The 27900-nt window shown below is 45.0% G+C and overlaps 4 protein-coding genes across 11 annotated transcripts; 2 read left to right on the top strand and 2 right to left on the bottom strand.

Annotated features, from left to right (window-relative positions):
• Positions 1 to 856: 856 nt before the first annotated feature.
• On the top strand, positions 857 to 3991 carry LOC112874265 (elongation factor 1-gamma 2). The gene is made up of 8 exons (XM_025937498.1): positions 857 to 967; positions 1076 to 1118; positions 1934 to 2083; positions 2152 to 2212; positions 2300 to 2352; positions 2431 to 2532; positions 2612 to 3107; positions 3399 to 3991. Exons 2-8 carry the CDS (start codon positions 1110 to 1112, stop codon positions 3776 to 3778), a joined length of 1251 nt encoding a protein of 416 aa, XP_025793283.1. The 5' UTR covers positions 857 to 967; positions 1076 to 1109; the 3' UTR covers positions 3779 to 3991.
• Positions 3992 to 4313: 322 nt separating this feature from the next.
• LOC112882818 (probable serine/threonine-protein kinase SIS8) lies at positions 4314 to 13894 on the bottom strand. The gene is made up of 12 exons (XM_025947970.1): positions 12712 to 13894; positions 10055 to 10158; positions 9154 to 9956; positions 7715 to 7755; positions 7004 to 7072; positions 6812 to 6912; positions 6521 to 6599; positions 6342 to 6440; positions 5643 to 5711; positions 5266 to 5315; positions 4997 to 5173; positions 4314 to 4891 (listed from the first exon to the last, which is right to left on the bottom strand). The coding sequence occupies exons 1-12, from the start codon at positions 13597 to 13599 to the stop codon at positions 4807 to 4809; spliced, it is 2565 nt and encodes an 854-aa protein (XP_025803755.1). The 5' UTR covers positions 13600 to 13894; the 3' UTR covers positions 4314 to 4806.
• Positions 13895 to 15747: 1853 nt separating this feature from the next.
• LOC112887466 (NADPH-dependent diflavin oxidoreductase 1-like) lies at positions 15748 to 20074 on the bottom strand. 2 transcript variants are annotated; one of them, XM_025953644.1, is made up of 12 exons: positions 19528 to 20074; positions 19366 to 19443; positions 19182 to 19286; positions 18531 to 18622; positions 18220 to 18401; positions 18044 to 18132; positions 17807 to 17881; positions 17599 to 17709; positions 17253 to 17387; positions 17000 to 17119; positions 16621 to 16837; positions 15748 to 16473 (listed from the first exon to the last, which is right to left on the bottom strand). In XM_025953644.1, exons 1-12 carry the CDS (start codon positions 19699 to 19701, stop codon positions 15944 to 15946), a joined length of 1908 nt encoding a protein of 635 aa, XP_025809429.1. In that variant the 5' UTR covers positions 19702 to 20074; the 3' UTR covers positions 15748 to 15943. The 2 variants fall into 2 exon arrangements, with proteins under 2 accessions (XP_025809429.1, XP_025809437.1); XM_025953652.1 differs by lacking the exons at positions 17599 to 17709; positions 17807 to 17881; positions 18044 to 18132; ... (3 more) ...; positions 19366 to 19443; positions 19528 to 20074 and having other exon boundaries at positions 17266 to 17387.
• Positions 20075 to 20194: 120 nt separating this feature from the next.
• LOC112887481 (histone deacetylase 2-like) lies at positions 20195 to 27519 on the top strand. 7 transcript variants are annotated; one of them, XM_025953660.1, is made up of 16 exons: positions 20195 to 20451; positions 20527 to 20582; positions 20678 to 20795; positions 20893 to 20955; positions 21192 to 21260; positions 21356 to 21522; positions 21768 to 21832; positions 21924 to 21970; positions 22811 to 22855; positions 22955 to 23005; positions 25762 to 25848; positions 26006 to 26093; positions 26189 to 26266; positions 26899 to 27032; positions 27108 to 27206; positions 27298 to 27507. In XM_025953660.1, exons 1-14 carry the CDS (start codon positions 20341 to 20343, stop codon positions 26925 to 26927), a joined length of 1074 nt encoding a protein of 357 aa, XP_025809445.1. In that variant the 5' UTR covers positions 20195 to 20340; the 3' UTR covers positions 26928 to 27032; positions 27108 to 27206; positions 27298 to 27507. The 7 variants fall into 7 exon arrangements, with proteins under 7 accessions (XP_025809445.1, XP_025809469.1, XP_025809462.1 ...); XM_025953684.1 differs by lacking the exon at positions 21192 to 21260 and having other exon boundaries at positions 27298 to 27519; XM_025953677.1 differs by lacking the exon at positions 22955 to 23005 and having other exon boundaries at positions 27298 to 27508.
• The last annotated feature ends 381 nt before the right edge of the window (positions 27520 to 27900 follow it).

Raw genomic sequence — 27900 nt, forward strand, 5'->3', positions numbered from 1 at the left:
TGTACTTAGATTTCATAAAAGAAAATACGTACGAGTTTATGACGTGTACAGATGTGCAGCGCTACAATATTCATTATCCACCTCTTTACGTGTCACTAGTAGGTATCTATGAGGCACAAAAACAGCTTACCACATAAACCAACGGAAATTACCACTGGTGTTTTTCCAATTTATCACTCCTGTATGCCAAAACAAAATTAAGCCCGCACCACAACATTGCGAAGATCATCCAAGTCCTACTCGTGCCACACTAGAATCTGCGACACCTCAAAGCTTCCTGGGCGCATTTCGTCGAACACGTGGTGAACGGCACACGACTCCCGCTTGCCTCGGTCAGTCTAACCACTCACACAGCAGGTTACGCGGCGATGCACAAGCGCGAGGCAGAGGGGACCCCTTGCCACCGTCCGCCGGCTTCCACGTAGACATGCGCCTCGGCCTCTGCCGCCGCCGCGCGGCGCCGAGAAGGGCGGCCCGGCGCGGCGGGGGAACGGCGCCTGATAATAAAGAGCGGAATATTATTTGCTTCGACCTCGTCGTGTTTCCATTTCATTTTAGGCCCATTACCAAGACTAGCCCATAAGATTATTCACTGACATTTGGGCCCAAAACGGGATCACAAAATCAGACAACAAGGCCCATATCAGTTCACCTCAGTCCAAGTGCATGGAGGACGGTGACCAGGCCTTGCCAAACGAGGCTTTAATAGGCCCATTCTTGAGTGAAAATTGGGCTTATGGCCCAAAAATCGCTGATGGGCCTTACTCCACGCCGCAGCTCGGATTAACGCGAGCCGTCGATCAATTTCTCCGCTTCGACATCCAACGACCGAGATCGCGCGCGTGCAACCCTAGGCACACTATCCCAAGAATTGCGTGCTGCGGCTCATCTACTCTAGCGTTTTTGGCTACTCCGGCTCTGTTTTCCCCTGCTGCGCTGCTCGCCCGATCTCGCGCTTCCGGCAGCCGTAAGATCCACGTCTCAACGAGAAATTCGTGCAATTTTCGCTATTGTCCGTGCGTCTTTAGGATTTTTCGTGTTACTGAATTTTTTTTATTTTCTTGGTGTTGTGCAGATCTGAGATCGTGCGAAGCTAGCGGCCAGTGGAGATGGCGCTTGTAAGTGTTTCTACATTTGATCCTTTTTTGTGTGCACCACTTGGTACCTTCCGGTTCTTTGATTTGATATGCTAGATGCGTTTAATTAGCTATCATGGATTAGTAGGATTGTTAACTTCTAGTTTGGACTTGGTGTGGTGTGGAAAGTTATTCTATGATAAATTGATTGAATTCATGGCCTTCTATGGCTTCCAGCTGTACAGTCTACAGCGAGGATATCTTTTCTATCTGTCTCGCGTTTAGATAAAATTTGGGCCCTACTTTGCATGCTTTCCTTCTCACAGAGGAAGGGGTATGCTCCCGTTTGAATGTTAGAGACTGAATTCATTCGCGTCCTTGCTTCAGTTAGGAAAATGATAATTGCCTGTACAATGGCTAGTCTTATACAAACCATGCATGTTCCGCACTTTGCATATTCACCTTTTAGTGTAGGGATTCCGCACTTTGCATGTTTACCTTTTTAGCTGAGCCGAGTAATCATCTATAGGATATTGTTTGGATCAACTTGTTTGAGATTGATAACCATATACGTAGTTGTGCAGTTATAATTCCACACTGAATGAATTTACACCAATCGTCTTATACTTTTTGTGATAGAGTAAAGATTACTGCATTAGTAGCACATGTGTTTGAATCAGCTACCTTTGTATTTAATTTGTCTGATTGTCTAGTTTGATTCTACAACTTTGTGTTTGTTGTTTTACTTTGATTCTACAACTTTGTGTTTGTTGTTTTATTTTCATCTTCTCGCTTGTTCTCATGTCTGGACGTTGGGTTTTTTTTATCTGTATATAACCTACCTTTTGTGTGTGTAGGTACTGCATGCTGGCAGTGGTAACAAAAATGCATTCAAGGCTCTTATTGCTGCGGAATACAGCGGTATCAAGGTTGAGTTAGTGAAGGACTTTCAGATGGGTGTCTCCAACAAAACCCCTGAGTTTCTCAAGATGAACCCCATTGGGAAGGTATGATATTTGTACCTCAAGAAGCTTTCTACAATAGACCAGAATGTAATTTGAGCACTGCTTTGCAGGTTCCTGTCCTCGAGACTCCTGATGGTCCTGTTTTTGAGAGCAATGCAATTGCACGATATGGTAAGTTAAATGTAGCAATGTTTGATGTTAAATCTGTTGTTTGAAACTTATTTTGATTTAGCACTGAATTTTGTCATCTTCCTGAAGTTACTCGCTTGAAGGCTGATAACCCGCTTTACGGATCTTCACTGATTGATTATGTGAGTGATGTTCATATTAATTTGAGATCATTTGTTGTTTTGTTTTTAACTGTGCTTAGATGTTTTTGTTTGTTTCAGGCCCACATTGAACAATGGATGGACTTTGCTGCAACAGAGGTTGATGCTAGCATTGGGAAGTGGCTGTACCCACGTATGGGGTTTTATCCCTATGCTGCTGTGGTATGTGTGGCAATGTGGCTAACGCTCTTTGTATTTTTCAAAAGCTTGATTGTAGTCTATATTTCCATTTGCACAACAGAGTGAGGAAACAGCCATTGCGGCTTTGAAGAGAGCATTGGGTTCCCTCAACACCCACCTTGCATCAAACACATTTCTTGTTGGGCATTCGGTGACTCTTGCGGATATCGTGCTGACATGCAACCTCTACTTGGGCTTTATTCGGATCTTGACCAAGAGTTTCACCTCGGAGTTCCCTCATGTTGAGAGGTACTTCTGGACCATGGTCAACCAGCCAAACTTCAAGAAAGTCATAGGTGATGTGAAGCAGGCGGAAGCTGTGCCACCTGTTCAAAAGAAGGCTGCACCAGGGAAGGAGCAGAAGCCTAAGGAAGCCAAAAAGGAGGCCCCAAAAGAGGCCCCGAAGCCTGAGGCAGATGAGAAATCAACGCAGGAAGAACCAAAGCCTAAGCCGAAGAATCCTCTTGATTTGCTCCCTCCAAGCAAGATGATCCTTGATGATTGGAAGAGGCTGTACTCCAACACAAAAACCAACTTCCGTGAGGTTGCTATTAAAGGTATATTTTCCTTCCAAATTCCTGTTAAAATATTACAGCATTAATTGATTTTGACTGATTGTACAATGCTGTTGGGTACATAAGATTTTATAGTAACTTTTGAGTAACATGAAGCTAACTTGTAGCTATTAGTTGAAATTAAAGAAACCAAGTTTTAGCAGGTTTCAAAATTTTGTATAATTTTTGTTGTGTGTGTTTTACACAGTTTCCAGATCTTGGTACTCAATTTTGTGTTTGATCAACTAAGTGCGATCTGCAGATCAACTGAACCTAACCCCCATATATTTTCAGGTTTCTGGGATATGTATGACCCAGAGGGCTACTCCCTGTGGTTCTGTGACTACAAGTACAATGATGAGAACACCGTGTCTTTTGTAACCATGAACAAGGTTGGTGGGTTCCTGCAGCGGATGGACCTGTGCCGCAAATATGCCTTTGGAAAAATGCTTGTGGTTGGCTCTGAGCCACCTTTCAAGGTCAAGGGGCTCTGGCTCTTCCGTGGCTCAGAGATCCCAAAGTTTGTCATGGATGAGGTCTACGACATGGAGCTCTATGAGTGGACCAAGGTTGACCTCTCCGATGAGGCCCAGAAGGAGCGTGTCAATGCCATGATTGAGGACCAGGAGCCCTTCGAAGGTGAGGCTTTGCTGGATGCGAAATGCTTCAAGTGAGCCCCGTTTATTTGTAATGGAACTGTGAAAGTTGTTGGTTTGGGGGTCCAGTTCTAAAATAGTCAATGCTTCTCGAGCTCACGAATGTTAGTTTTGATACTGGCTGAACTGGTTATTTTCTGTGCTATGTTAAGAGCTTTGGCTGCGTTAACAAGAGGTTGCACTCGGCTGCCACGTCTGGATTATGTGCAAGATTGCAATCGTCCATGTGTATCCTGTACCGTTCTGGTAAACCTGTCTCCATATTCATCCGCCAAGTAACTAAATCTGTGGAGGCATGAATAATTGTGTGGCTCAGGCTGTCAGGCTTGAGTTTAAAATTCAGCCTGGATACCTGGATGCAAGTTCCAAGCATTTTTACACGCAAAATTCATGTTACATCAGCATTCTGCATGCAATACCTCACGTACTGGCGTTAAATTGACCTTTTGCACCTGTAGGAACCGTGTATATTTTGTAGGAAATATATGGGCCTAGTTAGTGGCAAAAGTGTTCTTTCGGTGCACTGGACATTGGTAGCCACGGAAAATGAAGATAACCAAAAGTATTAAAATGCACATTCACAAAGAAGCAAGGTAGCATCTGTATACATGATATACATTTGCATGTGGTCAACATCGGGCTGCAACTTTTTGCAGGCACCTGAAATTTTGACATCTTTTTTCATCTTTTGTAAGACGCGTGGTGAAAAAACTTCAAGACCCTATCTTTGTGGTGAATTCTGATTCTCAGAAACACCGGTTCAAAATCCAGAACTGAACAATTATTTACCATGGCACAGAGCACTTCGTGTCGCACCACTTCTCTTCATTTGAGACTACACACTACGCTTTCTCCAGCAGCACCTTTGCGCTGCTTCAGAGACTCACATTTTCACAAGGTGATGTGTAGAACCTTCGCCCATACACATCTACACCGCAGAGATTCTGAATATATCTCCACGAGCTTCAACATGAAAATTTTAGCCCTGTGGTAGAGCTTAAATACTTGAATATCTGTGTCCTGGGATTTGTCCCAGGAAAGGTATGTCAGCAGCTTCCTGTAACAACTAAACGTTGCAATTGCTTTAGAGGTGACAAGAGCTGGGAAAATGACGGCCTTCTGCTTGGATCACTGCACAAAACATAAGGTTACTTATCAATGGGGTGAGTAGCTGGGGGGAATGAAGACAATAGTAGAAGTAGGATGTCATAGTTGGGGGAATTAGTTTAGTCTTACTTATCCCAGCATGAAGATATTATGCTGGCCACCTGCGGGTCCACTACCTTGGGGATGTCTAGTCGTCTGTTCTGGAACCCAACTGCTCCTACAACTTGCATTGGATTCAACCCACTCCATGGTACACGCATGGTTGCTAGTTCCCATAGGATTACTCCAAAACTGTAAACATCACACCTGAAGCAAGCAGGAAATGTTCAGTGCACAAGGTGCCAAGGTGACAGGAGCAACTGAAAAGAGCAACATGTACATGCAACTCAAATACTCACTTCTCATTTGATGGTTCATTACGTAGTACCTCAGGTGCCATCCACTCTGGCTGCAGGCCAACAGGAAATACAATCGTAAAGATGTAATGACAGATCATTTGCAGAAAACATGTACACACTGAACAAGAAAAATATGGGAAGGCAATATTCTTGTGGAACATAGGCCACCAATAACAAAATCATGGAAATGATGTCTAGATTAAGTTTTAACTGAGTTGCATTTGTGTTAGCCTTTCCTGCCTTATGTTAACTCCACTTTAGTGGTGCATCGGTTTGAGGATTCAGTGATCTAGCTTGTAGTATATTCTATGTCTGTAGCATCTCAGATACCAAACAATCAATATGAACAAATTAAAAAAAAGGATGAGAGGTATTACTGTTCCAGCAGTTGACTTAGAGGAAAGAAAAGTATGATGTTTCAACCTTGACATGCCAAAATCAGACACCTGCAAGGAAAAGGTACACATGCATATTGTGTTGAGATCCACAATGAAGTTTTGGTGATGCAAGTGTAAAACAAATGCATAATAAACATTGATTTGCCAAAGTAACAACTTTGCAGAGTCTGGGAAAGGTATGGAACCAGCAACTAAAGAATAATAAGGTAAATAAACAGCAACAATGGACAATGCATCTCTTGTTCTAAGCTGGATAAACAATACAATCTTACATATTGGAGGCAACTCTAACCAGCTATATACCCCCACATCTAATGTACATGGAACCCACTATTTACTTACCAAACTAAATCATAATTTATAGATCCAGGATTCAGTCTCTCATTAAAATTGGGTAAACTGTGCACCACACAAGCTGATCAATGACACTGACTGTCAGCAAGAGGTCTATTGAACAGTGCGGGAAGGAATGAATCTAGTAGTTCCATGCACATAAGCAAAAACAAGTTGAGTGCACTCTTCAAAGAAAACATTGTATCAACACAATATTTCTGTCTTGGTATGAGAGGGTGATGAAAACTAATCGGCCTCTCCAACATGAAGCACAGTAGCACAACAAAAAGAAAACAAGTGTGTGTTTTGCATTGAAAGAGATGGCACAGAGGGAAGAAGAGTCACCTTAACAACCCAATTCTTATCCACTAAAAGATTTGGGGATTTCAGGTCACGGTGAACAATGGTAGGATGGCTAGAGTGCAGGTAGTTCATCCCTTTTGCCTGAAAGAATTCAATATTAAGTGCTGCATAGAACAACCCACAACGTATGTATGAAACTAAAATAACTTGCCCAAGCTTACCACATCTAGTGCCATTTTTAACCTCCGTACTTCATCAACTTGACTATTTGGCCGATGCAACAGGCGATATAGACTCCCCCTGACAAAAACAAGTTTGTTGTATTTGCTGTAATTACTCTGTGTAATTCATCAGCCAAGAAAGAATGAAATTATCATGTACTCCCTCCGTTCCAAAATGTAAGTCATTTTGACTTTTCAACAAACACTATGAATCTAGAAAATCCAAAATGACTTACATTTTGGAACGGAGGGAGTAGCATTTTGGCTAGAAATAGAGGAATTTGTACAAACCTTGGGAGGTACTCAGTTAATATAGAGAGATTTGGTGGTTGTGTCACATATCCCAAGAAAAGAACGACATTGGGATGCCTTAATCTCGACATGATTCTCACCTGAAAGGTACAATAAATACTTAGCTGAGGAAAAAGAAACCAATAATCATTCGAGCTGGGAGAGATATTCATGTGTTAAAAATTAACTTACTTCACATTTAAATTGCTCTAGTGAAACACCTGATAAATCCTGGTCAAGAAATTTCTTCACTGCAACCTCCTGAAATCACAAGGAAAAGGCATCAAGAGAATGAAAATTCTCAAAGAACAGATTCAGCAGTCAAAGGAAGACTGCATATATTCCTCCACAGAATTGGTGAGCTGCATATGTATTCTTGGAGATAAGAAAGACCTTTCAAATGTTCAGTCTGAAGGTTCCTGTGTATGTTAAAGCATACGGACACAGGTTGATGCTGACAGCTAAATTTGATGTGCGTGGAACATATTCATAATTATTGACTATTTAGGAATAAAACATGACGCGCAATGCTTGCTTGATGTCGATCAAAGCTTATCCATGCAATATAAAGATGGTAGCAGGTTATTAGACCTTAGAATTACAGGAACTGATCAATTAGTAACATCAGTGCATAATTGCGCAATCAACTTAATTTTGTGTACCCATGATTTGCCATAGATGGCACACGGTTAATTCATTAAACGAACTAGAACTAAAGCATATAGACAAAACTAATGCAAAAAAAGGGGGGGGGGGGGGCGGGGACATCACTTTATCGGCATAAGAGCAACTAAATCATCTCTTGTTATGTGATCTTATGATGCATAGTATTTATAGTACACAATATGCTAAATACCTAGCAAAATGTCAAGAAAGGATTTGCTACTAGAATATTTGACTAACCGTGCCATTCCAATCTGCATGATAAACTTCCCCATATGAACCTGCATCGATATAAATCATAAGTTTACGGCACTGAATAGCCATAGCCAAGAAAAGACTAGTACAAGAAATGAACAGACCAATGATCTCCAATAATGTAGGGGAATTCTAATCCATACCAACACTTGAGTGCCACTTTTCATCTATACCCGGAAGCTAGTCAATGTTATGAGGGGTCTGATCATGTAATTGACATGCTGATGGTACAGATCAAAAGAGCACCTCAAGTGGTGGTAGAAATAAAAAGATTCCATAAAGTAACATGAAATACGTTTACTTTAACAATACCTGAAGTAGATCCCAATACTTTTTAAAAGTCTATCCATAACAATTCTTTTTCCCTTATGCTTTTCATGGCCTCACAGATAAATTTTGAAAATTAATAGTTAACTATAATTTTATTAACAAATGTTATAGGAAAAAAATATTGCAAAGAAAGAAGCGTTTTTATTGTGTCATTTAGGTATCTTTGTGCTTTCAAGAAAAAACTAGGTATCTTTGTGTGGTTGCCAAACTTACAAAATTTCGATACACATATTTTAAAACTACATTAACCTAGGAGTGAAGGAGATAATCAGATTTAGTATGGTATTGAAATGGAGGATAATACCAAAGGCGGGTACTATAAATTAAGAAATTCGGTGTAAACAAACCCAAGAAAAAATGTTTAAAGATGTACATATGCGTGTGAAATCAGAGAGCGAAGCTTCAAGAGAACAGGTAGATGGCAAAGGTTGCCATCACACTGTTTCAACAATATAAAATAATAAGAAATGATGAAGTCATATGAAATGGTTCCCCAATTTGTGATGAAAAGGAGAGGAAAAGAAGCCAAGAAGGGAAAATAGACAGTCAATTTTGCTGAAATAAGATTCCGGAAACATCAAAATGTTATAATTTATAAAGCTTAGAACGCCCCACCTAACCAACCCGACCATAAAACCCAGGTGTTATAGTGGGAGGGGTGGGGGCCTTTATCCTTGGTCCAACATTCCCCCTACGGCGTGCGAGCCCGGCGTAGCCCGCAGCAGGTCTCAGCACACGAGAGGCGCAGCGGAAATCGCGCAGCGGAAATGCGTGGCCGGGAGGGATCGAACCCAGGACCTCGGCTCTGGTACCAAGTTAGAACGCCCCACCTAACCAACCCGACCATAAAACCCAGGTGTTATAGTGGGAGGGGTGGGGGCCTTTATCCTTGGTCCAACACTTAGCGTTGCAATTAAATAGAAAATCTACTTCTCTCGACACTGGTTGAGAGCAAATTTCTATTTGCTTCATATATTTTGCTGCAAGTTTATTTTCATTTCAAAAACATCAATGAAGCATTTCAACTTCGAGAAGCTTATTACTAACTAGAATTTACTGCTTTACTGGTAAAGGGCTAGGAACAAGGCACATACCTAAACCAATACGTTCTCCAATATCAAGATCTTCCCATGGTATTTCATATTCAGCAACATCATCTATAACTGAGCTGATTGTTTTTGTACTAGACCAGCTTAACTTGTCCAAATTTCCATTGCTACTTCCTGACATGTTCACCAAAGAATCTTCAGCAACCCTTTGATCCTCAATGGAAATAGCACTACTGGTATGATCATGCAAATCCAAATCTCTGATGATTTCTTCTGTATTTTCAGCATGGTGTTGTGCATTTTCATAAGGTGATGAAGAATCTTTAGCTACAAAACTATTTTGCAAATTTTTCCCTGTTTGAGCAACAAGTAACCATCCTCCACTTTCTTTATCATGTATTTTGTGACTATTTTGATCAGGTAATAAATCAGCAGGTAGCAATGCACCACTCTCCAGAAGTAGGTCATGCAAATTTTGTGCAAACTGTGGGTCCACTACTTCAGGCACAACATATTTGGAAACATCATTGACTTTAATATGCTCAGAAATTTCCCCTTCAAGATCTTCCTCAGAGATAACATTTTGTTTGAGTTCTGCCTGAGAGAAATCTGCCAGATTTGAAGTGAGCGCTAAAATAGAACTGTGATCAGATGAGCTTCCTCCAATGTCATTTCTGTTCTCATATCCACCATTAATCTGCTCAAGAGCTAAGCACAATTCTGCGACACTCTCTTCAATGGCATCACTGCCCAGTTGGCTATTGTTGGAATCCTGAAACTGACTGCCTGAAATGTCTGAAGGGATTAAGGTGCCTGGAGCTCCCATCAGATCAATAATATATTCAGTGCTGCAACAGTTACAGCACATAAGATTGATAGTTGTAGTCAAACTTAAAATATCAAAGATCAATTATCTGAATGATGGTAAAGATACATATGCAGATACCTGTCAAAATCAACTTTGACCAAATTAACAGCCCCTTCATCTGTTCCAGTGTAACATATTCCTTTCACAAGCTTACATGGCAGATTGACTCGGTCAGCAAGTACCTGAAAACAATTTGGTTAGCTGTTGCCTTTCTACATAGTCCTACCGCAATCCCTACTTTTAAGCAATTGGAGACATCTCTTTTAGAGAATCCTTTGATTGTGTATCTGCTGCTGCAAATACACAATAAACTGATGCATATTTTGACAAAAATAGACTGAATAACCGAGTTCACTACAATCTGGCACTTAAATAAATTATTTCAACTGGCACACGTTAGTGTTACACCATTCTTCTTAACCGTAAAAATTCATAAATAGACGTGCCTTTCTAGGAATGAAAAGTAAACATGGAGAACACGATAATTTAAAATCTTCTACAAGCAACATTGGTCCTGCACAATAATCGTTGTTCTTTAATCCATTCGTCTTCCTCTTTCACATTCTCAAACTTCTTTCCCATATTCTCCTGTACATTTTCCTGCACTCATGTTAAATCCAAAATGCATGACAGTGCTGATGATTTAGCACAGCCACTACCACTTTATCATCTCGCTCCACCACCACTGACCGAAGAGCAGTCAGCAGCCAACCACCACTCAAAGGCTGAATCCTCAAGACTGTAATAAACTCTTGCAGCTGCAGCTTGCCGTTACCAACCCTGAGTGTAACCTTGGTTTTTAAATACTTTTCAAATCCCACTATTTAGGGCCTGTTTGGCATGGCTCCAACTCTGGCTGGAGCAGCTCCACTCCAAAACTCCAGCTGGAGCTAGCTCTGGGTGGAGTTGGAGCTAGCAAGATGGGGTGTTTGGCATGGGGGGTGTTCCCAGCTCCAGAAAAGAGGGTTTTGAGGGTGGATTGTCCTTTTTGCCCCCGGTTTGATTGACTGTACCAATAATGAGAGAAATGAAATGACTAGAACTTCTTTTGCCATACATACAAGATAAAATATTCATGAAAAAAAATAAAAGGCAAATATATTATGTCTATTGTCTCCAACCAAATATTCAAATATTCTATAAATTATAATACAATATATGATAGATCCAATATCCTCCACGGCCGGACTTCGTCCATGCTCGCTGGAGAAATTAGTCGCTCTTGGTGAGTCTCTGCTCAATTCCTCGAAATCGAAGGCCAGCTGCTATGATGTGAATCCATTTCAGCATCTGTCTTCGTGAACCAATGCCAAGAATGGCCGAAATCTTGGAATCCATGGCGTGAGGCTGGGAGCTCAAGCTCAACCTCCGGCCTTGCCTTCACCTACGGTCGAGCGCCATCCGCCGCCCTGCCGCTCGCGCGGAGCTCGCCCCTGCCGCCCGCTCGCCCGCGCCGCCTTGTGCGAGCTCACCCCCGCCCGCCTGCACCGCCTCGCACGAGCTCATCCCCGGCCGGACGGAGTGCTCCCAGCAACAGCCTCCACCTCACTTGCGCCTTCCCCATTGGCGACAACACGAGGTGGGTGATCAATTATCAAATCGATCGATCGATCGTTTCCTGGCTGCCTTCGTCTCAGATTGTTCGTTCTAGTCTAGAGGTGAACGACGACACCACTTCTTGCTTGCACTGATTAGATCTTGGCTGGTTTGATTTGGACGCAGGTTGTGACCAACGGGGCATTGAAGAGCGTGGAGCACCACACGGCGACCAACCCGGCGCGGGCGCGGACGTCGGTGGCAACATTCGTCGGCCCGGCGGAGAAGTTCGTCGGCGAGGCTAGCCCGTCGTTCTAGGGTTAGGGTGCCGAATGGGAGGACAACCGAGGAAGGAGCCGCCGGAGGGGAAGGCGAGGGGGAGGAGGCCCCATCCCGGCGGCGGGGTGGCGCGACCCAGCAGGTGCCGGCAGAGGGAGCCGAGACGCCGGCGTCGGGAGGGAGGCGTCGGGTCTGGAGGGAGACAGAAGGGGTCGGGGGAAAAGAAAAATGAAACGGTACGTGTGTAATCAGTGGCAAAGGTGGGTAATTTCACCCGAACTCCATGTCTAGGTCCATATTTGATGGTTCCGGAGCTGCAAAAGAGGCGCTCCATGGAGTTTGGGAGTTGGGGTGTTTGGCTACCAAATTGTTTGGAGTTGGTGGAGTTCAGCTCGAGAGCCATGCCAAACAGGCCCTTAAATTCTCAAAATTTAAGCTCAAAATTTGAGTTTGAATGTCCAGGGATGTTGCAATGCTAGGTGAAAAGATTACATTCAAATTGTTTTAGAATGAGGACAGTATTAAAAAAACATCTCCACAAAGGGCCAATTGTAGGTTCTTAGAAACTAAACCGATGGGAATTTTTTGAAGTAGTTAAAATTTGATTGTTCTTTCTTGAACCTTCCATGGGTAAACTAACGTTCAAATTGAAAGATTGTTAGGAGTGAATGAACAGGAACGATAAGTGGAGGGCAATAGTTGAACTCCATAATCAAAAATCACCTGCTAGATTGGGAGCTACTGGTGTTCATGTATTAGAAGCACCGAACTATTGTGCAATATCTTAATGATCCAGATATGACAAGATGGGAATTATTAGCATCCTTCCCTATACTCTTTTACTATCTAATATACCACAAGATTAACTAAAAGACTAAATATAACTAAATAAGGACGGCGCAGGGTACTGAGTTGCTAACCTTAAATAGTAGCGATCTGTGCCGTGACAGCCCAACCCGAAGCGAACCAAGAGGAAGAACAACACTGTTCAGCTGGAGCGAGAGCTCCCAGCTCTTGATGCCCCACTCCCTGTTCATCCCATCAGCATCCTCCACCAGACCGCCCATCGCAACAACAACCAGACCTGCAATCCTCTGCGCCAGCTCCGCCGAAGCAGCACCACCATGTTGCGCCCTCGTCTGCACTGCAACCACCGCAGCCCTATCCTCCAGGCGTTTTAGGGCAGGATCGCGCTCCCGATCCACCAGGACAGCCAGGAAGGCGACGTCGCGGCCCGGCGGGACCGCCCTGAGGTAGCCGAGGGAGGGGAACTTGGCCTGGAAGCCGGGATGCAGCTGCGCGCCGCAGACGTCGTAGAACCCGTCGGGTAGCTGCTCGTCGTAGTTGACGACGCTGTGGTTCCAGTAGCGCGCGGAGAGCGCCTCCGCAGGGCTCCGGTCGTGGCCGGCCCCCGGGGCGGCGCCGCCGAGGCTGATGAGCTCGGCCGCGCGGATCTGGACCGAGTCCGCGTCGACGAGCCCCGCGTGGTCCGAGGCCGAGATCGCGAGCGCGAGCCGCACCTGGTAGTCCTCCTCCAGCCGCGTCGTGGCCGCCTCCGCCTCGAGGCCCCTCGGCTCCCCCGCCGCGGGGGCCACCGACGCCGCGGCGGGCGTGGCTCCAGCCGGTTCCGGCGGCTCGGGCGCCCCCGCCGCCGCGGCGACGAGCGGCGGCGACGGGGTCGAGGTCGGCGTCGGGTGCCCCGAGCGCCGGTGCCGCGGGCGGTGGTGGTCGGGCGCCGCGCCCGCTCCCCCGGCGGGGGCGCCCCCCGCGAGGTGGAGCTTCCGTAGCAGGTGCTTCATGCGGGACATGGGCGGCGCCGCGGCATGCGATGCCGGCCCCCACACGCCTCCTCCTCCCCCTCCTCCGGCGCCGATCCGATCCGATTCGATCCCAACCGCGCGGGGAAATTGCCGGCTCGCGCGCTCCAGCCGCGTCGATCGACAGACCCACCGCCCGGCCGATCGATCTATCTATCCATTCCTGGCCTGTGCTGCCGCCGTATTCTATCTATTCGCGCGCCGTCGCGGATGCTTCGCGCCCGGGCTCGACGCGGCTGGAGACGCCTTGGATGGAAGAGGAAGAAACAGCGGGGCGGGGGGGGGGAGCGCAGCACGCCGCACGGGCACCAATACCTCGCCCGCTCCGTGCTGCGGCGTTTGTTTTTATTTTATTTTCCCTTTTACTATTAACCCCTTCTTGCCGTTTGGGCGTGCCGCGCTATCCAAGTGGTAATATCAAAATTGAAAATGGTTTGGTTCAGAAAATAAAATGTTTGACGGGCGTGACGGCCAACGGGGGGAGGAGGGACGGGGTGGATAAGCGCGCTGATGTGGCGGGCGCCGATCGTGGGGCTGGGGCTCGCTTTGCCCGCTGGTCAAGCCTCAAGCATGGGAATTCAGCTTGGAAGATTCCGTAGGCTCCATTCGGCCTGCTGGTAAACGGCTTTTAATTAAACCATCCTGCACGTCGGGGCAATGGCGTTCGGGAGGTAAGTTTTCTCTCGAGAAAATGGCGTTGGAGAATGAGGCGCGTGAACGCGGGACGTGTAGCGTATGGCGTACGAAGACCATCTGCGATCATAGAGACATTTTGGATCTGTCCATGCGCCGTAGAAGTTGATTCGAGTAGAACAAGGGAGCAGCATTAGGGAGTGTGGTGGCCCCCAAATTAAGTGCTAATTAGCCTTTGCGGAAAAGAACACTGGGCAGAGAATGTAATACGTGGATAGCATGTAGCATCTCATTTTGACGCAACCAATACATAAATAAATAAAAGTGGCCTGGTCGTCAACCTCGATGTCGCCACCTTTGGCACACGTGTGGCACGCCAAAATTCAACTTATGCCGGTTCCACCTGTCGTGGACGGCGCGCGCCTTCGTCAGAGCCAGGCAGAAACAGATTTGCGAACGGGGAACGCTAGCTGCCAAGAACAAGGAGCTGGTGACTCACCTCAAAGAAGAAGGATCTGGATGACTAGCACGGACCATTGGACACGTAGTCATGCGTGTACGTCTATCTCCCTCTCGCCATCATCGCCCTGAACGTGAACGACCTTGGCTACCGAGAATCTAGCCAGCCAAAGCGCAGTGCAGCGCAGCGCCGTAGGAGTACGTGGGCAGGCGATGACGTTTGACTTGTTTGGCCGGGGACGGGGGAACCGGCCGCGCGCGGCTTCAGCGAACGCGCCCACATTCACTGCCCGGCAGCCGTACGCGCACAGCGCAGGGACCCCTAGCTGCTTGGCTGCCTCTTGCCGTTCGGATCCTGCGTGCGGTGCACGGAGCCCGGAGGGCTAAGGGGCCCGGCCGCGGGCAGGGCGACCGGCCGGTGGAAGATGATCGGATCCTCCCGCGTGCCGAGCCGGGGTCCGCGCCATGGCTGGTCGAGCTCGTGTAGGATTGACGCCGGACCAGGAACTGCACGGGAGCTAGCTGCTGGTACCCAAGCTGGGTTAAATGTATGTTACGGGCCGGGCTAGCTTCCTATTATTGCTCGTTTCGATCGCGCACATGCAGCAGTTGCAACTTGCAAGTGGATGCACGGATTGGGGGCACACCCTCATGTGCAGGTGCAACCAACCACCAGCCCTTGGTCTCGAATGAAAAGAACGAGGGAGAGAGGTCGCGGTTACATCCGCTGACCAAGCATCAAAGATTACACGAGCTAGAGCGCTACGCCGGCCAGACCTTCCGTGATGTTTGCACTTCCTAACCAAGAGCCGACATGGTATATACTTCCTCTATCCTAAATTATGCCGATACAGTATATAATTCCTCTATCATAAATTATCAGTAGTTTTGACTTTTCTAGATATATAGATTTTGCTATACATCTAAATATAATAAATTAAAAATAAAAAGGATTAACAATTTGGGACGGAGGAAGTATATATCAGGACATCAAAAGGTTTGACAGACTAGTGAGATCATATGCATGATGTAGCAGACACTGTGCAATGCCGCATCAAATGGATTCATATTTCACGAACATTTGAACTCTTTGTATGTCTGCACATGTATGTTTTCACATTTTCAACACCAGTGATTTACTGAAACTCTCCCTGGTTTCATACCCAATAAATATATTTGTGGTGGAATTCTGACAGTATGTACTTTCTTGCCCCCAATGATTCAGAAGCATCACAACAATGGACTATGACCAAGTCTCGATGTTAAATCTACCAGCCCTTTCTAGGGCCCTAAGCCATTTTGAGGCGTCCTCTTTTTTGACACCTTGTTCTTTACAGATAACTTCTTCTAGTGCAGCTGTAACATCAGCAGGCATTTTGGTTGAAGAGCCGGCAATGTACACTGCAGCACCGGAGAGTAACAAGTTCCAGACTCTTGCACTCTGTTCCTTTATCTTATGTTGTACATAGACCTTTTGAGGCTGATCCCTGGAAAAAGCAACAAACAGACCACCACCTTTTTTGGAGGACAGCACCCCCTCGTCCTGGGCATGAGCTAACCAGAAATCCTTGTATAGAAAATCATTATCTTCATTCCTACAGCCAAAGAAGAATAGAACTGGGGCCGTTGGTTCTGCTACACTCTGTGCAGCTCTTTCCTCCACGAATGCACGGAATGGCGCACATCCTGTTCCTGGTCCGATAAGCACAAGAGGAACTGATGGATGTGGAGGAGGCAGGGATCCATGGCGTATCCAACACGGGATAAGATTGCCTGCATATATAATTATAATGTGTGAGAGAGCTGATATTTGTGTTTCGGAAGGTACAGTGGCTATAGGAGCAGTCATGTTCAGGTAAATAACAGAACAAAGAAAAACATACGCAGGATATTAACTGCAAGTAATGATGTAGAGCATACCTTTTCTTGGATTGAGCCCAGCCAGCCAAGTAGAACAGAGTCCATGACGTGTTCTCTTGAAAGGAGTAAGCCATGATACAATGCTAACAGTCAAGTGTATTTGATTCGGATGTGCCAATGGGGAAGATGAGATGGAAAAAGCTCTTTTCTTCAATGGAGGTGTTAGTTGCACCAACCATTCAAAAGGCATTTGAACTGAAGGAAAATCCTCCAACACCTAAAAAACACCACCACGAAACCACATGTCACTTCTTAACCATGAAAAGCAACTGAAGGGCAAAAGAGGCATATTATTGCCAGAATGGCTCCGCACACTAAGGCATGTATTGCATGAAATTTGTTAGAAGAGAAAAAAGATCTTGAGTGCAAACATTCTCACTTCTAGAACAGTCCTACTCTCCTTCTGATTGTACTGGTAAAGGTCATCTCTTCCCTCAGGAGAAGCAAAGTACTGAAGTTTCTCTTTTTCATGTTCAGCTGTTGCAAAAAAGCTCATGACCTATCACAGAACATTGGAGTCGTGTGAGCTATGGCAGCTTGGCATGACATACCAGACACACATATATAAAATGTGACATCAAAAAATAGAAAAGAGGTTCATGAAACAAAGCATTCAAAATATTGGCTCCTGCCTCAAAGAAATACCGCCGAGGGGATGCTGATGCAATATCCATTGTCAAAGCAACAAAGGTCTTCAGTTTGGTGCGATCCATCAGGCTACTCACAGCTGAGCCATTGGAAATTTTATCCTCACTTTTCCCTCGAATCTGGACGAACAAGAGGACATGCTTCCTTATTAGTCAAATTGCGAAAGGCAAGACATTTTTAAAAAAAGCACAACTACATCTAAAGAGAATTGCAACAGGTGAGAAGAATTGCTACAGGACAAGTACTGGAAAAACAACGAGAGGTTGCTGCAGCAGGTGAGGTAAAACACAAAGTTGCAAGCAGATAACTCTACAAAACAGATTCACATACCGTTACGTAACAATCTGGATCCAAGTTACAGCGTTCTATAAAGGCATCAACAGCTGATGGATTTTGACTTGGCAGTATTTCTAGAGCATCGCCAGTTTTATAACTGATGGCCTAACATCAGAGAAACACAATCATCTTTTCATTCCTGAAGTACCACTTTTCATAGGAATTTGTGAGACAATTATGGATTGTAGTATAAGTGACATACAGAGGATGGATCTTCCAACTCAAAGTGGCGAACATGTCTGTCAGAACCCTCCTCAGTCAGACGCTGATTTGCTACCTGAAAAGGGTGATACACATCATCAGCAACAGAAACAATAGAAAGATGAGAGCTGAATCACAATACATTAGCATAACAGAATAACAGATGGACTATCAACACAATGACCATCACTTTCCCCAAGCTTCTTGTTTGCCAAACTAGTCTTTATGTAGGGCATACCATTTGAAGCATGTAAGGTGGCCCTCCATCATCATGAAACTGTAGCGCAGGGGACATTGTTCTTGCACTATTTATTATTTTATTGGGGTCTGCGGAATAGACAGTAGCTAAAATCATGAACAAATATTGCAAAACAGAGCTTACCAGTAAATACTAGCCAGCTCATGCATTCATACCTGAAAGTATAGAATCTTGTGGAACCTCATTGGAAGAGTAATATATGACATGAACTTTTGGATCCCCCAAAGTACTCAAATTAGGATCATTGATATCAGATACTCTAGGTAAGAGTGACTGATTAGTTTCATTTAGAGATTTCCACAAAGACAGCAACCAAGGATCTAAAGCCCCTTCATATCTGATGTTACAACAACGAAGAAAATCCTTCATCAAAGTTGAGAAATACTTTTGACCAAAAAGAAAATGATAATGCACACATTTTATAACCACACTATCACAATTATTTTAGTAGATACTAAAATCATACCCAGAAGGGTGCTGGTCGTCTCCCAAGCCTATCTCTATGACTTGTTCTGCACCAAGATGTGAAAGCCTTCTATCAAGCTTCTTTGCGGCAAACTGCAGTAGTAAACACACTAATGAAGGACAAATAGAAACAAAAAGATTGTACATTGGCAAACCAGAAGTCATGACTTGTGAGCCGCATATTACGAGCTTAAGCCTTGACTTGATAGAAATAAGACATCAACACGGTTAAGAATAATACAACAGAATGCATGTTTACAATATACAAAATGAAAAATTACAATGTCATGATGGAGCCCTTGCAAACATTATCTCAAACAGCTATAGTGGTTATATTGGAACTTAACTGCATAGTTTCAGTTTGCAAGCATTCACCAAAACAGTGGTAAGATAAAAACAACTTATATCTCCCCCAACATGGTATTTAACATAAAATCATTTCTTGCAGCCACCCAAAGCAAAAGGAACAGAGTCTCTAAGAAGTATATGTAATTATAACCATATATACTGTTTTCTAAAGATGCACACTGTGGAATGTTCTTCCAGCAATAAATCACCATAATGTAGGCGAATTACTGACATATCCCCACACATTACTGTAGTGAAGGCAGCATATAACGCATTAGCAAGCTTACAAAGACAGATGCCTCACATTGTACTTCTGGTAGCCTGAATCGCCGAGTCCAAACACTGCATGACGGACCCCCTCAAGCCATTGCGCGCCCAGATCCTTCCGAAGCAGGTATCTCCAAAACCCCTGCCGCGAAATCCAACCCACAATCCCGATAAGCAATCCAGACGACTGGAAATAATCAAGCGGATGAGAATCTCCAGACCTTCATGGAATCCGGGGGATCCCCCTGCCCCGTGGTGGACACGACGAAGACCACGAACCGCTCGCTCGGCAAGCGACTCTGCACGAATAAGCAGAGGCGTCACGGACTCACATGTACGGGCCTGGTCGTGTGGCTGCGGGGAATTTAGTTTTTGGAGCTTACGGGATCGAAGCCGTCCATGGAGAGCACGTCGACGGCCGTGCAGCCACCGCGCTCCGCCTCGCGGCCGACGCGCTCCGCGGCGTCCATGGCGTTCCCGGTTTGCGAGGCGTAGAGCACGAGGAGGCGGCCGCTGGAGGACGCCGCCGAGTCCGCCTCCGCGGCCGACGGCGCCATGGAGTCAGGCTCGGAACCCGCGCCCTGCAACCAACGCAACCTACCGGCGGCCAGCAAGCGCACCCACGAGACGCTCCAATCGCTCCGCCCAGGTCACGCGAGGACTCCTGCCACTCAGGGTGGCAACGGGGCGGGGCAGGTCGGGGACACAGCTCCCGTCCCCACCCCGATGCCCGAATCCCGTTCCCCGCTAAGGCCCCGATATGCTCAACGGGGGCAAATCCGTCCCCGTCCCCGTCCCCGGCCCCGACGGATCCCCAGTCCCCAGCGGGGTCCCGTGGGGGCAGCTGCCTCGACTCTCGAGGACGGCCGGCGAGGAGCAGCGAGGGCGCGGGCGCGAGGAGCAGCGAGGGGACGGCTGGCGAGGGCGCGGGGAGGCCGGCGGCGCAATGGGCCGTAAACGGAAAGCCTTCTTTTGTTGCGGGCCGCCTCCGACACGTTCCCGGTCTGCAGGGAGCAGCAACCAGCAAGATGTATCTCAAAAAAAAAAAGCAAGATGTATCTCGACGCGACCAGTAGGCAGTAGAGCCGTTACGCGGCAACCTCTCGCGAGTCGCGACTCCCACCCACGGTCCCACCAGGCCGCCGGCATCAGCGCTCAGCGGCGGAGTCTTCTACTTTGCGGGCTTGCGGCGGTGGATGGCGTCGGCGTCGGGTTCGGGGGCTCCAGAGGGGCCGGAGGCGCTCCGCCGCCGCCGCATCCTCTCCAGCCGGCTCTACCTCGACGACGTCCCGAGCTCCAGCTCCAAGGTCGGTCACCCGTCTCCGATCCCTTCCTCTGCAACCTCGATTCGCTGCCGTGGGTCGTAACAATCGTGTGCGCAGGCGCCCGTGGTCTACTCGCCGGCGTACGACATCTCGTTCAACGGGATGGAGAAGCAGTGAGCCATCCGTCTTAGGCCGCGCCACGCGCTTATCCGCACCGTATCGCAGCGCCGTATGTAACTGGTCGTGCCCGTCGCACGAACTCGTGCAGGCACCCGTTTGATTCGTCGAAGTGGGGCCGCGTGCGCAACTCCCTTGAGGACGCGGGGCTCCTCCAGAGCGACCGGATCGTCGAGCCGCTGGAGGCCTCGGAGGATGATCTGCTCGTGGTGCGTAATAAGCTGCTCAGCTGCTATCCACTTGTTCTGCAGCTATCTGTGCTGTACGATGCAGTGTGAAGTTATGGTCTGTGGCTTGCCCAATCAGGTGCACTCGGAGTCATACTTGAACAGCCTTGAGAGCAGCGAGAAGGTTGCCCGCATTGTAGAGGTACTGCTACATTCAGAATCGCATATCTGACAGCGTGATCTTTTGCATGCTATAAGCCTGCTAAAAGTGCCCTCGGAATTGTCCACCGTGTCATGGAAATCATGATTGTTTCTGAAGCACTTGACCATCTGCATGTTTTTCTATTACAAACTAGTCTGCTTGGTACTTCATTTTGCGGAAATTGTATGAAATTAGCGGGTGTAAAATGCAATCAAGTATTTCCTGATTTATACTAGGTTCCAGCAGTGGCGCTGCTCCCTAACTTGCTTGTTCAGCAAAAACTTCTTTATCCATTCCGGAAGCAGGTAAAATGTTTTGTTGTCTTGTGGTGCTACATTGACCCTTGGCTATTAATTTTGGATGTTCAGAAAGCATACTGAAGTGAGCTTTTACCTTTTAGGTGGGTGGCTCTGTTTTATCAGCCAAACTCGCACTAGAAAAGGGATGGGCTATAAACATTGGAGGAGGCTTCCATCACTGTTCGGCGCAGGAAGGGGGTGGATTTTGTGCATATGCTGATATTTCCCTGTGCATCAATTTTGCTTTCATTCGTTTAAATATCTCAAGGTAGGATAGCTATTCAGCTGTATTAGACATCTGCAACATATCTTCTGAAAACTAATAAGTAGGCCGACCTATCGTCATATTTCCTCTTTTTATGTAATGCAAACAGGCAGTTTACTTAGCATTATAATTTATCATTGCTCTGCTGAAAGTACTGTAATAATAAGGAATTATGGAAACTATTGGTATGAGACTTCAGACTACAGGATAGCTATTTTCGTTCCATGAGTCACTCATCTCATTTTCAGAGTAATGATCATTGATCTAGATGCTCACCAAGGAAATGGTCATGAAAAAGACTTCGGCAGTGATGGTGAGAAGCTGAGTGCTGTATTATTTTCTTGTGCATATTTTTGTTCTTGCTACTATTTCGTAGCTCTTTTTCATTAATTCTTCACTTGCAGGAAGGGTTTACACTTTGGACATGTACAATTCTGGAATATATCCTTTTGTAAGTACATAACCCTGAAACATTTCCTACATCTGTCAACCATGATACGTCCTTCCTGATGCTGTTCATTAACTTATTAAATGTGTACTTCTGTTTGATATTTAGCTAGTCTCTGCCCCCCCCCCCCTCTTCCATGGGTTCTTGCTGATAGTGCATATATTTCATTCTGAGAAATATAAATGATTATCATGGGCTTTTGTGTGGCACATATGGCATATCTGGTCCTGCATCCCACACGGCACTGGAACTTAATGCTTGTACCACATAAGAACAGGCCAGCTAGCTTAGTCTATGTGATTGACGTTGATAGCTCTGTAGCTTCAAGTCAGTCTTCTGCATTCCAATTAACTGCCAACTGAAGTTAAATGTTCATTTGTAGTAAACAGAAAAAAGGCTATATTAATTCCCTGTAATTTTACAGTGCATCTGCTCACGGCCTGAACTACAAAATTGAGAATTGTACTTCATAGTTCGTACACCCTAAAGTTTCCCCTGTTCCGAGGTTGGAAATGGTTTCCCTTTACTAATGCGGACCATGTGTTGCCTTCGAGTCAGTTATGAAACTAAAAGAATGTCTTTACCACATGTTTCAATTTTTGTTCTCGGGGTGGGGTTTACCCACTGCAGGGGTTTATTTTTATAGCTATTGAAAGTTCAGGGTCTGATGTACCCAGTTTTGTTGCTCAGGTGGTTCAGCAGATGCACTATTGAACTTCAGAGGGCAACGAAGGCCTTTTTCTTTGTAGATTTTCCTTTGAAATACTTATACATAAGTAACGTGCCTGGTACATTTTCATTCCTTTTCTTTTTTAGTATAAAGGGACATTCATTTTGTTTCAGGATCATGTGGCTAAGAAGTACATTGATCAAAAGGTCGAGCTAGATGTAAGTTCTACTTTTTATCCTTTTCTCCGCCTGTTGTATTTTTTCTGCATCTGTTTGATGTTGGAGTTGTAAGTTACACTACACCTGTTTGCATTTTAGAGTGGGACAAAAACAGAAGATTATTTGGAGAATCTTGATAAGGCTCTCAAGGTAACCTGTACAGATAGTATCTAAACCTCTGTCAGTTCACCTATAATATTCGCTGGTTATATATATGTTGCTTTAACAGAAGTCATCATGTGTGCTTGTGTGTGCATTTTATTGTGAATGTGATATTTTGCATGAATCTGTGTTAAGGATCCAGATTGCAGAACATGATATTTGAATTTCTGTATGCTCATATTACGTCATACTGTAAAATAGAGTCTGGAATTAGATGTATGATGTGATGATATCACCATGCGCTACTAATGCTATTAATACTATATTAAGGTGCTTTGCATGCTTAGACCCGACCAGCCAATTATAGCTGAGGCCCAATTTGCTTAGGATGGTAAACAAAACCAATAATCAACTTTTTTGAGCACACGCGAGAAATCGTATTGTATGACTAAAGTTTATTTCTTTTGAAGCCGATATAGACACTGCCTATTCTGGTGTTTGAACAGATCCGAATGCATATAGTTTCAACCTATTCCTTACCGAAGATTGGAGTGCGGATGCACTACAACACTGAGCTAAGAAGGGTTTGTAGGGAAATAAGAATGAGCACATCATCAATTGTGGGCTTATGAGTGCACCATGATGGACCCTTATTTCAGCACCAAAGTTGCTGTTTTACTGCCTAGGACGCCAGGAATTATGAAAAAGTTTTCAGCAGCGATCCAGTCATAGATCAAGTTGACAATGTAATCAGCCTTTCTATAGTTTGAAGAATCACCAAAATTTTGTTTAATTTATGGAACTTTTAAACTATGAGGATTCAATTCTGCTGGTAGAAACACAATTCTAGTTCTAAAATGTGTGCATTTCTACCTTCTGTTAACAAGATGGATTAATAGCTATGTACAGCTGGAGAAGGGGAACAAACTGAAGGAGCTCTCTTGGTGCTATTGTGCTAGATTGAAGTAATCATTACTGCAGAGGATGTGATGTGGACACTTGTGTATGACGCATCATGCTATATCAGTAATTGCAGTTGCATAAGCTTCTCTTACGGCAACCAGTTGCTACCTCACTCGGGGATTGTAGTTCTTCTGATTCTCAAGAGTTTCCAGATGCAAACTTTGGCAGTTTTTGTCATGGCCTGACCTGCTGCAACTTGCAAGATCCTCTATTTTTTTTTCTTTTGACACGATTTGTTTACTTATAGTCCAGATTGGTTTTTGAGAAAAAGAACATCGTGGCGATACAGGAATACTTGTTCCCTACGTTTGGTTTTCAGTAGTTAATCCTCTATCTAGTTGCTCTCCCTAAGCAGTGCGGGCCTGGGTTATGCATGTCAAACTCCATGCTAATTTTTTAGGTTGAATAACATTTGTGTTGCGAACTTACATATGAAGGATAAAATATGCGTCCAGGGCCTTTTCTTAGGCAACGAAAGTGTAGTTTAGTTCTACATGAGCTTGTGACTGGCATTCATTTGTTTATTTGGTCAAGTATCAGTAAACAAGAGCATGGAGAAAGGAATAGAGAAATAAATTGATAAACTCTCTGTGCTATTCTATTACATACTCATTTGCCAACTAAACAAAACTGGCATAACTTGTTTGCGCCAAACTCATTCCCTTCACGTTGCTTAGAAAGATTGTTTGTAGGACTGTCCAAAATAGCTTTGCAAATTTGCAAAAAGAAATGTATGAATACAAATTCCCCGCATATATGTTGAGAATATAGGCAAACCAGTATTAAATTCCTATGAAATTCCATACGAAATAAATCATGATGAACACAAACGCAGGAATTAGCACACATAGATCTAACATACTAGATAACATAAACAGCAGCTAGGATTTCACAATACATGCTTAGGATTTCACGATACATGCTTAAAAGATAGATCTACGTACTGAGGTTTAGCTAGAGGGTTGATAACGACGAACCGCCACTGTTGGAGACGACGAAGGTGGTTGGCACGTGAGGCGACGGAGTTGGGTGGAAGACGCGCCGTGGTGGAGATCTTGAGCAATCGCGCGAAGCGCTTCCTTAAAACTTTATTCGCCCTCTCCCGGTGCAGGATCTCAAAGGTGAAGGGTTTCAGAGACCTGCTCTCCCGTTCGTCGGTGCATGCCGGCATTTAGGATGGAGAAGGCTACAATGGCGGCGCAACAGCGAGAAGAGGGGCAAAATCTTAGCTCGTTTTGATGTGTTTTCTGGTGGAGGTCGATAGGTCGTATATATATAGGGAAGCCAAACCAACCTCGCGTCTTCGTTAGCAAGCTAAACCTAATCGGTTTAAGGTTTAGATTTCCATATCTCGTAGACTTAGAGTGCAAGTCATCAAAAATAAAAACTACAAAAAGAAGTTGCACCCCCCCCCCCAAGGTGAGGGGCCGAATTTCAGCAAACCATTCACACATGCATGCCGCACGCCCTTCACCCCGCCTGATGAGGCGTGGCATGCACGCACACGTGGTACTTCTCTTCTCTTCCCCATCACATAGGTTAGAAGGATGGAAACAACCTCCATATACGTGGTATTTCTCTTCTCTTCCTCATCACATAGCTTAGAAGGATGGAAACAATCTCCATATTTATGTTGGTCATCCTACTCGTTCACTAGCACGGTGGGACTAAGGTTTGCATCATTTCCTCTTGCACACATGGGGCTTTGAGATTTATAGGAATTCTGAAATTTCCAATGGGCCAAGCCCATTAATTCCAGCAATATATTGCCTGCAAGCTCAAATATTACCTTTAAACGGAAGCCCACTCAATCTGTCCATAACGGCCCTAATTGTTGGCAGGTAGCACAAAGTAGATTTCGGCCCCAGTTGATTGTGTATAATGCTGGAACTGATATCCTACATGGTGATCCTTTAGGCAGACTAAAGGTATGTCCTTTCGTGTGAACCACACATGTTCTCACAGCATTCATGTAACATAGAGATGCGCATATTTGCAATGGCTTGAGGCTTGTAGTTAGCAAAGCTGCTTAACAATGCATTGGCTGGTTCCATTATGCTCATATTATGTTTCCGCAATGTCCAGGTTAGTCCAGAGGGTGTGGCTATTAGAGACGAACAGGTTTTTAGATTTGCAAAAGATCAGAATATTCCTATCCTCATGCTGACATCAGGTGGGAACTTTGCTCATAATTTTTTAAGTTCATCTGTTCTCTCTAAGACCTGCTAATGATGCATCTCTCTTGTCTTTGAATCTCTATCCCCTCAGGAGGTTATATGAAGTCGAGCGGTCGAGTTATAGCAGATTCGATTATCAACCTATCGAAAAAAAACCTGATAGATATAGGTACCCGCTGTATAGAAGTTGAATAATGGCGATAACTATGTGCCTGATGGACGCAACTTGTGTATGAGAAATGTAATGCTGATTCTGTACTTGCACATGCATGTCAACCTGATAAAAGGGTAATTGTTTGATGTGAATGCTTTCACCCATTGACTCATTGAGGGAACCATTAATTATCAACCGTGCAATGTTCATATTATGTCTCTTATTTGTCAGCAACCCTTTTTTTGATGGATCTGCTCCCATCTGCATTATGCCCTCCAAGCTTTTAAGGATGAATTGCGAGTGGTTCAGTAGTGTTAAGCCCTATGTGTGTTGATGGTCAGGTCCTTTACTTGCTTTTATTTGTAATAGTTTTTGTGTTAAATCTGTTTCACCAGCCCCATTCTGGTCCAAGGTGGGGCTTGGAGTTTTGTAATTGGATCATTTCTTCTCCTTAATACAAAGATACGCAGCTCTTCTGCATGTTCGAGAAAAAAATTTTGTCAGCAACCCTGTTTATGTGGAAGATTGACCCAATGACATTTCTTCATTTACATGTGAAAGATGCAATTAGACTAATCATCTGCGAGTCATTGTCAATCTTCTAGGTTTATACATTGCTGTCTACTCACTCTACTGCTTTGGTCCAGTGAATCTATTTAGTCTCGAAGTTATTTAGGAGAAAAGTCCCCATGAACTGTGGCTGAGAGCTACCCCGGTCTGGTCTTTGGCATGTAGCTTTTGCCCTCTCCTATCTGGCGCCTTGCTTGACCCAGGAAGAAAGATACACATTTGTCCCCACTGAGCCGTTACTGACTGGTTACCAACTTACCATGAATGATTTTCTGTTCTTTTTCAGCTTGCGCTAGCATTGCAAATCTCCAACGTCTATCTGCCGGATGATCTGGTGGAGTACTGGAGTCCCACTCCTTGACGTCAACCCTCCTCCAAGAGCAAGGTAAGCAGTCCAAGATAATGGCAGATATGCTGCTGAGTAGGGAGCACAGTGGTGACATTGGGTTGTCACAATCTGTCGTTTCACTTGACAGGAATGGGTTTGCCCCTGACGTGCCCTGAGACAGTTCTTTCTTTCTGGTACCCTTCTCCAATGGAAAGTCAAAACTGCAGGACTTCCAGGAATGTTCACAGTGTTGGGATCTGGGAAGCCTCTGGAGTTCTTGGTTGATCTTTATGATGTAATTGTGAGCTCATCTACATCAAGTGCGTGCAGACATCTTTATTTGTCATTTGACCGGAATGTTATGCGGATCAGGGTTAACTTTACCAGTAAAAAAAATCGGAGGTTGCCGATAAACGTGTTTATCGGATTTTTCAGAAATTTATCGGATTTGCCGTTTTTCTTTTGGACAAAATTTAGAAAAAAAAATCCTCAAACTGTACATAAGACGATCTAGATTATCTCCAAACAATCTAACATGAAAAATTAATAAGACATCACAATGCATAGAAATGAGAAAATATATGGACTAGGAGGAAGGGGGTGGGCACAGATTTGAAATTATCCAAACTTTTCGACAAACCGGTCACCACCGATAAACATGATTATCGAAATTTTCCCAAATGCAGATACATGGTCCGTTGTCCGTGTTTGGCCTTCTCCTTGTATTCTCCACTACTTTATTTTCTTCCCA

The sequence above is a fragment of the Panicum hallii genome, chromosome 1 (genome assembly GCF_002211085.1).
Source record: "Panicum hallii strain FIL2 chromosome 1, PHallii_v3.1, whole genome shotgun sequence".
NCBI lineage: Eukaryota > Viridiplantae > Streptophyta > Magnoliopsida > Poales > Poaceae > Panicum > Panicum hallii.